Source organism: Aptenodytes patagonicus, chromosome 12 (genome assembly GCF_965638725.1).
Source record: "Aptenodytes patagonicus chromosome 12, bAptPat1.pri.cur, whole genome shotgun sequence".
NCBI lineage: Eukaryota > Metazoa > Chordata > Aves > Sphenisciformes > Spheniscidae > Aptenodytes > Aptenodytes patagonicus.
Genome location: NC_134960.1, coordinates 14,149,485 through 14,162,608, shown reverse-complemented (window position 1 = coordinate 14,162,608; position 13,124 = coordinate 14,149,485). Strand labels below are relative to the sequence as shown.

Genomic DNA, 13,124 nt, shown 5'->3' with positions numbered 1-13,124 from the left:
AAAGGCAGCAATGCTTTTTTTTCTATGTGAAAGCACCCTTTACATGCTTTCTAGAGAGCCTAGATAAAAATCCCACCCTTCCTTTCAAAGCATTGTTGTCTGTATAACAGGGAGTTACTTGATCACATGCAGAATGTGAAAACAAAATGTGCCAGTTGCACAACACTAAATGTAGTTGCTTCTAGAACTGGAATTAGTGGTGGCTGGTTCCATTTCGTTTTCAAAGCAGGGGATCGCCAGCTATCAGCATCATCTTCAGAGCAGGTTCTTGTGGGTGTGAATGGCTCAAACAAAACCCCACCATCCCTTAGTTCTAGTATGAGCTTTATTTTCATGTAACACTTGCCCAGTGCTTACTTGTGCCTAACTCTACAGGTCATTCTGTGTAGTTGGTTAAATGTTGCATATGATGGGCACATTCTAAATCCAGATGTTCTAAGATGGCACATTATTATTTGCAGAGGAACGTACGAGCTGACTTGAACTGAAATGAGGAGTAAACCTGAAAAGATCCCTTATTACTTCCCAATATGACTTCATATAACTGAAGAGGCTGAATTTCAACAAAATTCTGTTAAATCGGTAGATCTGTTTGTTGCAAGTACCAAAAGAATGTCTCAGGATTGAACAGGTTTCAGATTTGACTCATGTTTCTCTAATTAGAGTTCAGCATTATGCTTTGCCTTGGAAACAGAGTAAGTAATATATTGAGCCAACACCTGGTCATAAGACAGGTGCAGCCTGTTTTGGGTAAACTGATGGAGCCTGGATGAACCCTTGTTGCAGCCAGAAAGCCTAGCAATCTCTATTGAGGAAAAAATATAAAAAGTAATTAAAAGCCTTTTTTTAATGCAAGATACCTGAAATGTATCATATCCTGAAATACTTAGACTGGAGCACCATCATTAAGTGCTTTGTTGCATCTTCTGATTTTTGCATTCTGATTTTCTGAGTATTTGTCGGATCTTTAGGAATGGGGTAAGCATTAATGTTGAGGATAACACTACTCTGAAAAACAATTCATACAAAGAGAGAGGGAAAGACAATCAGCACTCTATTTATTTGTACTGTTGTTTGTTTTTCAGTGCGCTGGAAGAGACTGGCTTTACTGCCTTAAGCAATCCTTTTGCTGGTCCTTTTGTAGGCTACACCAGAAGCAATAGAAGTCTGGAAAAAAGAACAAACCAAAAATTTGGTTGAACAGTGTAATTAGAGCTTCAGTGTCACAGATGAAAAGACCTGCTGACTGGCTCACAGAGTCTGTCCTCTACTGAAGCAACATTTACCCTTTGGTAGAAGATAAGCTGAATGTCCTTGTCAACTCTGAAATACAGAGCGCAAAAACGTTCTTACACAACAAACACAACTTCTAAAGAGGGGTTTAGGGATAACTTAAACGTATCCTGCGTTAGACATGGCTTTACCAACTCCAAGTTATCAGGGTTTCAGACAAGTGAGATAATTGTTCACCAAAAGCAATAAATGATTGACACTATTACTTTCAGGGAGGGTGAGTGTCCTTTCTTGATCCACAGAGTAACTTACTTCTGGTTAGTCTCTGTTGAAGATGCATTCAGACATAGGTAACTGGCACAGACATAAGTCAATTCAGGAAAATTTTTGAGACTCAGAAATCATGATGTTTGACAATCCTATTTGTTTTACAAGTTTTACTATAAGTATTGTAGTTTCAGTAATCTTCCAAACCTATGTTGCCATTTCGTTGATAAAATAGGATACTACTTGAAATCCAACCTCTCTTGTGTTTTGTTTTTTCTTTGGTAAGACTAAGGAAATAAGGCTCTACAGAAATTCTGTGAGGACTTGCAGCTGGATAGTTTTCTAAGAATGAAACAAGGTTAATAACTTTATAGAAACATGTAAGTAGTAGGTAAAAAGTTTTATATAAATTATTTTCTATTCTTGAGGCACAGGCACAGTGAATACAAAGACAGGGCAAATTGGGAATATTTGTCTGAACATTCCAGTCTTATAGCTATAAAACTGTGTGTCTGTGCCTAAGATGTAAAATCTACATTTCAAATTTATCAAAAATATATAATTAAAAGCTTGTTCATTGAGGTTTTGGATTAAACATGCACAAAATTGTAGAAGATTATCTAGAGTGAAGGAAAAACTTATTTAATAGTTTTGCTTTACTTTAGATAAAGATCTTTTCTAAACTTAAAATTTTAAGCCTGCTGCTCTAGAGGTTTGGTTTTTTCTTTTTTTTTTTTTTTTCATACACTAATCTGGATATTTGAGAACTCACCTCTACTAGCTTTCCTCCACAAATCTCTGCAGTATGATGATAGTTGGGAAAAGCAGCTACTATTTTCCCATCTTCCATTTTAACAGTTGCCTGTAATAGAGTAAGGTTTAATGAGTAATAGAGAAAGGTTTAATGTTGCCTGGGGTTACTGGCATTTATATTATAAGACACACTGTAAACACCTGTACACCTGATGCTTAAAGTTTTTACTTTTAAAAAAAGTAGAAATTGTGTATTACACATGCAGCTTTATGAACAAGACTAAAATCCTTGTGCCTTAGTTCTTAAATGTTCACAATTGAAGTAGAAAAATGTTCATCTAACAATACATGCAAGTTCCATATCTACACAATAAATCAGACAATATTCCTTCATAGCTCTAAAAATGATCTGACTATGATTCTCATTCAGTCCTCAGTGTTTTATGTGGTTCTCTTGTTTTGACAGTGAAGTAAAAGGCATGATTGTATGAAGTAGCATTCTCAGATACTAATAACCTGCCTGCAAGCAGCACAAAAGTCACTGTGGACAAGTGATGTGAATCTTTACCCTAGATCCTGAGTTTCATACCTCTAACTACACTAGAATTCATCTCATCTTGCTCATTTAAGTATAGGTGAACATAACTGCATGGTCTGCAGTCACACCTTTATACTATAATATGTGCCAATAGCTATAAGAGCTGCTTCTGTATGGAAGAATTATGCCAGGATGCTACTATGAAGATCACAAATACTACAGCAGCTCAGCTGCCTGCCAAAACTAGATATGTAGTTCCACCACAAAATCAGTCTTGTCTGTATAACTAGTCGGTCTTGCCTATGCTTTTAGTAATAAAGGCAGATGAGCCAGTCATATTTAGAGGAGAAAAAAGTAATTTGCAAAATGAAGGGATGAGTGGACATTTTTTACCAGATAAGAGGAAACCATCTTACTAGTTTGTCTTGTTTAGTGACACTATACTAAAAGGCAGTGATTTCTCTGCTGAGAGTCATTTACTCTGCCTCCATCTTTGGCTACTTAATAGGCTTTGGACTGCTGAAGTGCCCTGGGCCAAAAAGAAGAGAATAGAATTTGTAATATTTCAAAATTGTTACATTTGCAATAAACTGACCAAGTAGAATTGTGTCTTATTCTATTTGTTAGGTTTCACAAAGATTTCTCAAAGCCAAAGACGTGTTTTTTTTCCTCTCATAATCAGAAAGGTATGACTAAAAAAGCATTCTGGAAATCATGCAATGCTGTTGCTATTCTCAGTTTGTCACAGCTCCCTAATGCAATTGCTGGTTTTCCTGTCTCTTCAATCTGTATAAAACATTTATCCAGTAATCTATTGTAGAGTTCTGGACACCTCACAAATGCAGAGTTTAGCTGTCCCAAACTGTCTTATCCCTTTAAATAGATGAAAAATTAATAAGGTAAGTAAAGCAACCATTTTACAGCAGGTTTTGTATCAAAGTTTTGTCCATGACAGGAGCAGATCAATATTGTGTAATCTTCCCTCTCACTAGACGCTGCTTAAGTTGCAAGTTGCTCTGTACTTAAAACAAGAAGGAGGACACAGAGGTATTTTTTTTTCCCTTCACTTTACACAGTCTTTTGTTTAAGGCTCAGGCACAGGTGACTTCAAAAGGTGAGCACTGTTGACAGGCATGGGCAGAGCTAGGGACCATAGCACTCGCCTCAGTGTGCTGCAGTTGCTGTATGGTGCTGGACAATGACACAGCTGCCAACCAGCTCTTTAGCGTTTTAATGAGCACTGTGTTTACTTGAGCTGCGACACCAGTAGATACTTGACACTCTACCCTCGTTCTTTATTAGTATGTACAGTTCTGAAGCTCTAGCTCTCTTTAAAATCAGGTTTAGGTATTTTGCTAGGGGCATCAAGAAATGGGGGGAAAAAATCATATGTTTCTAAACTATGACAGATGAAAAAAACAATTTAAGGAAGATGTCCTTGAGACAGATTTGATTTTCACCCTACATTAAAAAACTGAAACAGCATAGAACTTAAGAGCTAAATTAATTTACCTTGAACTTTTTACCACCCATTGTCTCCATGTCTGCTTCCTTGCCAATTGTGAATGTGTTGGTCGTGGTGCGGCCTCCTGGGAAATGCTGTGTCCAGGTGAAGTCATTTCCATTCTGCACCACCTCAGTGACTATTTTGCAATTCCTTCCCATTTCAATCTTGTCACTGGGGAGACCTTAATAGAAACATACAGTTTATCAAATCTAATAGCCTACCAGCTGTATTTGAATTGAAGCGTGCTAATGGTATGCTTGTTCTCAGACATTGGTGTCTGAGCATCTGATTTGGTTTTGTTTTGTTTTGTGTTTTTTTCTTTTTTTTTACAGCAGTATCAAAGCTCTGAGTTTAAATTACTGGTATAAAGGAAGATACAGGTACATCAATGCATTTGCTAAAATAATAAGTTTTGGTCTTGCATTCTTTTTCCTGAGAAACGATACACAGAATAAATGTATAGAAACAAAGTATATATAAATATTCCCTTCTACTTAATCTACACATTTAATGTGTATGAACTTGGTGCCTTTGCTATATAGCTGCATATACCTATTTGCTATTGCTTTTTAAATAAATGAACACAAGCACTGAACTTATGCACACAGATCATAGTGTCCCTAAGAGATTTTGCAGGGTAATCTGAAACAGGTTTGCACAGTCTTCTGAAAGCATTCACAGAAACCTGTTCCTGTGTAAGAGTTTGACAAGCATTTTCATACTAAATTTATACTCCCACCAATGAATACTAAGGACAGAAAAAGTGATCTTCATGATCATTATACTGCATACATCTTGGCCCTTCGTTCTGCTGCCACTGAAAAGGAATAATACTTCCTGCAGCTGACAGTGCTTCTTAGAAGAATGAAAACTAAATCTCCTTGCTGAAGTGCAGAGCACTCCTACCAGTCTTAGCCCCTGTTGATCTCGGCACATTTCAGTAAAAAACCTTTTTTTTTTTTAAAACCATATTTAAGTAATTTAAAACCTTTAAGACTGACTTACACCCCAAAACACACTTACCAATCTTATTCACAAAGTCATCATAGTTCTCATCGCCTTCGAATTCGTATTTGCCTGCAAATGCCATGTTGCCCTGGTGATGTGGCTGGTACAGCAGAATAGCAGCTGGAACAAAGAAGAATGGATAAGCGCAGATGGCTTGAGGCCCTCGTTTTTATAAACCAGCCCAAGCTGTTCAGCCCACCTATACCCACACCCCTTGGAAATATACTTTTATGATCTGTGTGAGTCACTAGTGTGGATGCCATTGACCTGTATGAAAAGCAAGGTTATAATTCAATTATACGTCCTTGACAATAATCTGGAGATCAGCAGAAATCAAGGACAAAAGCTCGGTTTTGGTTTTAGTGCGTATTTAAGCAAAGTGATATATTTTTACTTTGGAGATTCCACTGATTTTGCAATCAGGATGGAATAATGTTAAATACGTTATAATGAAACAGGGAGAAAACAGCTTCAAAGCAGTGTCCTGAGATCACAGCCTTGCTGTATTTGGAAGCATACCATATATTAGTTAAAATATGAAAATAAGAAACAAGCTGCACAGATTCCTAAGTAATTCTGGTAGGATATGGGCAATGACAAGATTCTGGGTAAATTACTGCACCTGCACATGTCTTTCTTACCTTATCTCCACACAGAAAAAAGAATTATGAAATATTTTACACTACTTGGATGTAAAGGACATTAGATTAGTCTGTGGCACCATGTTCCCATACCGTATTTAATATCAAGAGACAAATAGTGCTTTGCATTTCTTAGCAAATGTTTGCACAAAGTACAAAAAATATACTTACTGTGGAAAAGCAGAGCTCTGATTTATGTAAGATAACCATATGTTAAAAGTCAGAGAGTCTGCTGGGTAATTTAGAATGCATACAGGAGATGTCCTATGCCTAATGAATCCATTGCCACACACAGATAGCAGGGTAGGAAATTCCCAGCTGCTGTGTATTGGCATAGCTCCACTGGCTGAGAATACAGACCAACTTCTTTTAATCTGAACAAAAACATTCCTAAGATTTATGTGAAAATGGTGTCATAGATTGGCATTTTATTTTATTAAAGTAATAAATTTGGGAAGGAACTGAAAATCTACTTTTCCCTGGTTTTATAAAAGTCTGGAGAAATATATAACAGCGTTCAACAATTTTGCTGTATGCAAAACACATATAATATGTGGGTTCCATTTCTTAAATGCAATGAATTTAATCCCACATGGTAATGCAAGAACATATCTATTTAGAGTCAAGAAACTGATCAGAAGAACAGGAACACAGGCTGGGTGATTAAAAACATGGAAAACAAAGGTCCACTAAACTTCACCACTGCTCTCCTTGTTATACTTTCAAATTAATGTATTCTATGTAACCATTTCTGTATTTCTACTTAACAGACTTATTCATACTCCACTCTATCAGAGAATGAGACAAACTTCAGTAATGGGATGAAACTTCAGTAAAATGTTAAATATCATAAATCATGGTACATCATTACAGTAAAACTATACAAATCAGAAGCATTGCTACATCTAACAGTTTTATTACCAATAACATTGTCTTTGAGTTCACACAGTCAGTTGTACACTCCCTCAGCCTGTGCTCTAAATCCTGCATGTTGGAGAGCGTAGTGTAGTTTGCAAGCTGTTCTACTGAGCTGAGACAGAATGGTGCCTCTTAATGAATCCGGCCTCCTACGGGTCCTCTCTCGTATGGTCACATACTGGCTGTGTCTTGATGTAGCCTCACAGATTCGGGACTGGATGTAGATTATGTTATACCTGCATTGAATTCAAGAGGAGCTAGAAATAAGACAGCCTGTACCCAACTGTTCTTTCACAGCATACCAGTGTGCACAATAACTCCTTAAATTAGTATCTGCCGGGGGGGGGGTGGTGTTTAAGGTTTTATTAAACTTACTTAAATATATTTGCTATATATACATATATATTTAATGGCATATTACTTGTCAGGGTATGTTGCAACTCAATGAAAACAATCCTTTCTAATTTGTATTATTTTTTTATTTTACTTACTAAGCTGCTTTCTTTTATGCAAAGCCTCTGCTGGCTCTAAGTTATACAGCCTTTAAACCAACTACAGGATACACAGGGCATACGAGGTTTGAATAGGAAAACATTTCCTGTCTTAGGAAAACTTTTGCAGTTTCAAAACTTTTCCTTACAGGGGAAAAATGAGAGGGATTCCAGAATAACATACTGATTGATGGGTGAAAAGTCTGAATCAGGCGAGAAGGGGACTTCTAATGGAAAAGAATTTTCTGACCAGAAAAAGCTTCAGAAAATTCAGAGTCAGTTTCGTGAGAGATTATACCTGTGGACTGGAAAAGATCTTACCTCATGTTTATTAGTTGGGAATTTATATTATTTCTGGGGGGTTTTTTAGCTACTTCCTCTTCTGAAGTCTGAGAAAAAGTAACTTCAAAATCTTACATCTTCTTATGAAAGAAAACATAAAACTTTCAAATGGAGATGTGGTTTTTGAAGTTGACAACAATCCTTTTAAAACTATTTGTTTGGGTGTATGTTCCTGGCAGGAAAGCAGTTTTCTAAAACAGATGCAGAAAGTGAACAAGAGTGAAGCATAACAAAATCATGGACAATTTGTAAAATAAAAATGGAACAACTGTCCTAGGAATTACTGCTTTCCCACCCCTAACCCTCCACTCTCCCCATATTTACTCAGCTTTAAATCGTACCATGCTGTGCAGTGGCTGAGTATATTGTGCTAGAGCTCATGACACCACAAAAGCCATACCATCTGCTGTCTGCATGCAATTAAAAGGATGTCTCCATACTTGAAATAAAAGAGAGCCGTATACCTTCCCTCTGTGAACATTCTCTGTGTCCTGTGATTAGCATTCAAAACACAGGAGTGTGGGAGAAAAGTATGAAACTGGGAGTTTCTGTATCAATTACAAATACATAAGAGTCAGGGAAGGAACAGAGAAACTTGTTTCACTGCTAGTGTTTCCTTTGCACTTTTGATATAAAAGTGTCTGTAAAATGATTCTGACTGTCCCGCAACCATATTTGACACTTTTAGTTTTTTAATTAAAACTCGTTCAGCTTAATCCCAAGATTGCTGAACTCAATGACCAATTGTGCAGGAGCAGACAACTGAAAAGGAAACTTACTTTATCAGCTGGACCCAGATGCTTAGGCCCTATCTATATAAAGAAAAACAGCATTAGCATGGAAAACAATGAAGTGGTTGCACATATGTAGAAGCCTCAGTTCTTATTGCTATGGTAAAGCTAAGTAGATACCAGTTAAGCTGGAACAGTGTAAACTCTATGCCATTAATAGAGGCAAAACCCCTAGCAATTTCAGTCATACACAGGTTCGAAAATACCATTTAGAGGAAAGTATCATCAAGCCTATTTCATACATGAGAAAGCTTAAACACTGAGAAAAAGTGACCTATCAGAGCTTATGATATAGTGAATGGATGATGCAGCTAGTAAGAAATCCTAAGTCCAGGCATTAACCCTGTGTCCAGAGGATGGCACATTAATTTAAACATTCTTACAATAAACAAGCCCTCAGAAGCAAATGACGAGAGCTCTGAGCGACCAATTACTTTCAAACAGTCACCCAGGGAGTTTTATACTTGCTCCACTGATGGGCTGTGAGAATCTTTACAGCTGCTTAGCACAACTGGCTGAGCAAGGCTCTAGTTAAGATACTTGCCATCTCCATGTGGCTCTGTGTATACTGAAAGATAACCAGTGTCCAGCCCCAACTGTGCTTTTGGGGAGTGGGTGACCAGTGAGTCTGTCCTCAGGTTAGCTGAGCACTGAAGGCCTCTGTCTTGCACCAGGCTCTCAGTGTTCCAGAGACATGCACAACCCTGTGAAGAAGGTAACTGAACTCAAGCCATAAACTCTTGTGTTTACTTAAAACTTATTGGGAGACAATACCACCGGCGTAGTAACACCACAGGGACCTTGGAAGATAGATCAAACTGGATAAGAAAAACACCACAGTTCTGTGAAACAGGAAAAAGATAATCAGATTATATGAACAGTACTTGAGCTTTTATGTTCTCTCTCTCTCTCTAAAGATCAAATTATATTGATAGCTTTCTTGTGATGTGATATAAAAATGCTGACGTCTACACAACTATGCAATACTTAGAGCTTGCCTGCAGTTCGAATGTGGTAGGCATAGAGCCAGAGTATAGTACAGTAAATTACCAATGAATAACTATTTGACTGGGTGGGTCACTCTTGCCACACACTAAGTATGAGTTTATTCACCTCCAAGGAGTTGTACGCTACGCTGTACGTGAGAGTTCCAGGACAGGTTTTGAGCAAACGTGCCGTCATCTGTATCTGTCTGTGCAGAGGAGTTTTTGTGTGCATTGTGAATTTGCACCCATGTTTCTGCTCACTTATTCTGAAATAAATCCTTATCTTCATTACTGCCTTTTTTGTTATAAAATGTAATGAAATTCAATAGTGTATTGGAGAATGAAGAATTTCATTAAGTAGTCTTCCAAATACCATGTCAAGACAATGTTTATTCCAAGAATAAAGGAATGGAGGCCCTCTGACTTTACTGAAGTTACAGTCACTTGCACAATTGCTAAGGTTAGTCATCCAAGTCCCTCTCTCTTCAGTTTCAGCTAAAACCAGCATCCATTTAATGACCTTACACTTTGCATTTACAATATTTGTGATTTTCCTGCCTCTTCAGAGCTGTGAGCGTGTGATGTTGTTTTTGCATACCTCTACAGCAGTGCTTCATCCTTAGTGGGCTGAGCATTGAAATAAATGGTGCAGAGAACTCCAGAATTATCCAGTAAAAAAAAGAATAAATTAAAACAAAATTATCTATGTCTATGTATACATGTATTTTAAACACATTATATGTATTTAATCCATTCCAACTACTACAATGTAGAGCCTGCACACTGCTGCAAACAACCTCGGTTATGTTATAATTCTGCTTAACAGAACTCAGTTCAAATCCAACTGAATTAACAGCTATAACTGAGACCAGTGGAAAAATAAAAGATATTTCCCTGGCACAAGGTGAGAATCATAACAGAGAAAGGCAAAAGAATAAAAAGCTTCAGGTGTAAAAGCTGAAAACAGCTTTCAGAAAGTGGCCATTATCTTCAGTGTACTTGGCACTATCTATCATTTTCAATGGAGAAAGATGTAGTTGTTCTTTATGTAGGTCAAAGAAAATATCATTATTCTTTAGGAGACTGTGTCTGCCATCTGGTGGCCAACTGTCAGGGTCCGTATGCCAGGCAGCATGTCCTAAACTGAGCCCCCACCTCACCCATGCAAACACCTGACTTCAGTTACGGCATGTCAGTGTTTGCAACTAGCCCCATGCCACAGCTGAATCTCCAAGATGAATCGCCAATCCCCTCGTTCTCTAACTGTAAAAAAAAAAATAAAGTCCCCCTGGGCTGGTTATAATCAGCTCAGTAAGAGTCATGTTAAATGTATCATTTATATTTATATAATATCTAAAAATACATCAGTATTTATACAAGCAATTATCTTCATACGTTCCATTTTGGGACATAGTTCTAAATGAAGATGATTTCCTAAGTATTGGTTTATGGCATCACTGAAATATCATACAGTATTAGCCTTTGCTTAAACACAAATACATCTGTATTGCTAACTTGGCAATGAACAACACACAGGACTACTTCATACAGATTTAATTACACATTATAGATCAGAGGCCAAATGCTGGCTCCCCTGAAATCAGTGGGAATCATCTACAGTTGAACTAACACTTCAACACAATTTAATGAATTTAACTTTATGTGCAAATGCTCTTTGTGGCAGGCTGGCATTTGTGAAACCCACTGAGTGGATTCAGCTGCCACAGAGAAACACAAGTAAGGGTGTGCATGCTTCGATGGAGCAGCACTGTTTGCAGGCAGAAAGCAAGGAAATGGCATAACCTTATCCTGCAAGGTCTAAGGTGCACAGGCTTTTTACACTGAATTTGTCTCACTGAGTGGGAAAAAACCCAAAACAACCCAAAACCATGCATTCACAGTTGTGCTTACCTAACTTTGAAACCTGAATCACTGGTCTAACATCAACACATGGCAAATCTCATATTTGAATATATATTGTCAGGACTATGGGCAGGAATCAAACTACTAGTTACAATGAGAAGTTATGCAGGAAGGCTCAACACTGTATTTGAATTTATCAGGATGACATGAGTTGCAACTGTGTGGCTGTTGTAGACAGTTAGCATGAATAAGTTGTCAAAGAAGTAAAACTCTTGTGGAAGCTTATACCCAAAGGAAAAGTTCATCTAAAGCGAGCAGTTAATTCCCTCTGTCTCCCAAGTCAGCTACCTCTGATATGTAAAACAGCTGAGTCTTCAAATGCTAGTAGGAACAGAGGCAACTTTCAGGAACCAAATCAAAGGCCTTGGATATCTTTACTTTCAGAATTTACTTGCCACAAAGTCATAAATATAACGCTTTTGCATTCTTTTTGTCATGTCGGAGTCACCCTGCCCTTGAATGTCTCCCAGCGTGCTTTAAAGTTTATTAACCTTTCAGATGTGTTGTATAAAGCCAACTGAGATACACTCAAAGACAAAATGGAGATAAGGAAAGTAATTCCATTAGTGAATGAACTAGGCTGAGTGACTATCTTTGAAGTGCTTTTAGAACCGGGATGCAATTGAACAAGGAGTACAGATTCAGAATAAAAGTAGGAACTCTCCAGTGAAAAGAAAGTTACACTTAATGATTCTTTCAGAATGAAACTTGATCAGGAAAGCTTGTAAATTCTTAATACAGCTGTATCTGGCAATTATTCAGAAACCCTCCACAGTAAATGGCTAATGATTATTAATTCCTTTGGTATTCAGAGTAATCATTCATAATGAATTCAGAATGAACTCATTTGCTGTTAATGTAATGTGTAATTCCATGGGAGTCCTATTATAATATTGCCTTATTAAGTATCCATTTAGTATCGTACTAGGTGTTACTATTCTAAACTCGTAAGCAGCAGAAAATTACCAACAAGATGTGGCTGAATTATTGAAAAGCTAATGCTTGTACAGAGTCCAAATATTTAACAGAAATGCACCAGCCAGCTCTACAGGACTTCTACAGGTGACACAGTACAGACCCTGTCCTTGCCCCACTTATGACATTCTGATGGGTAGGATCTGCCTAACAAAAACAGGAAAGAAAGAATCCTACCAGAAGCTGAGAGAGAGAAACATTTGCAGGGGAGGAAAGCACAGATCTTCCAAAAAGCCAATATTCTTGGGACTCCCTAAAAGGACATTTGATAATTTCCTGCCAAAACACTCTATCAGAAAAACCTTTAGTCTGTTTGGATCTCTAGAAAGGTAGTTTCCAGAGGGCAAGATAACAAATTCATTCAAGCTGTACAAGCTGGCATAGCTTCTGTAAGAAGTGTTTGGTTCTGCTGCCCCTGATTGGTGTTCCTGATCTCTGAGTGCTACCTCAATGGGACTGCTGAGGTCTGGTTTGGGCAACTAAAAAGACAGAAAACTAAACCTAAAGGGAAAAAAAAAAAAGAAAAAAGAAGTGCTTAGTTTTCAGGTGGTTTCATCAGTTTTCAGCTGATGTGGTTCTCTGAACTGTCTCAATTGCATGGTCAGGCCCTGCCAGTACAACAGGAGGTACGAGAGAGGAGGGGAAGATGAATGGCACCATCATCATCAACAACATGTAGCCCTTTCATTGGGCTGGCAGTGACTACAAACCACACAGCGACTGAGAGCAGCCTGAGGACATGACAGTGCTG

General features: G+C 37.7%; 1 protein-coding gene across 1 annotated transcript in view; it reads right to left on the bottom strand.

Annotated features, from left to right (window-relative positions):
- Positions 1–1,037: 1,037 nt before the first annotated feature.
- FABP6 (fatty acid binding protein 6) overlaps positions 1,038–13,124 on the bottom strand; it is a 48,971-nt gene continuing 36,884 nt past the window's right edge. Inside the window, exons 3-6 of the mRNA XM_076350494.1 lie at positions 5,322–5,426; positions 4,304–4,479; positions 2,273–2,362; positions 1,038–1,167 (exon numbers count right to left, since the gene is read on the bottom strand). Of these exons, the coding sequence (XP_076206609.1) occupies positions 1,114–1,167; positions 2,273–2,362; positions 4,304–4,479; positions 5,322–5,426 (425 nt within the window). The 3' untranslated portion in view covers positions 1,038–1,113. The remainder of the gene's footprint in view (positions 1,168–2,272; positions 2,363–4,303; positions 4,480–5,321; positions 5,427–13,124) is intronic.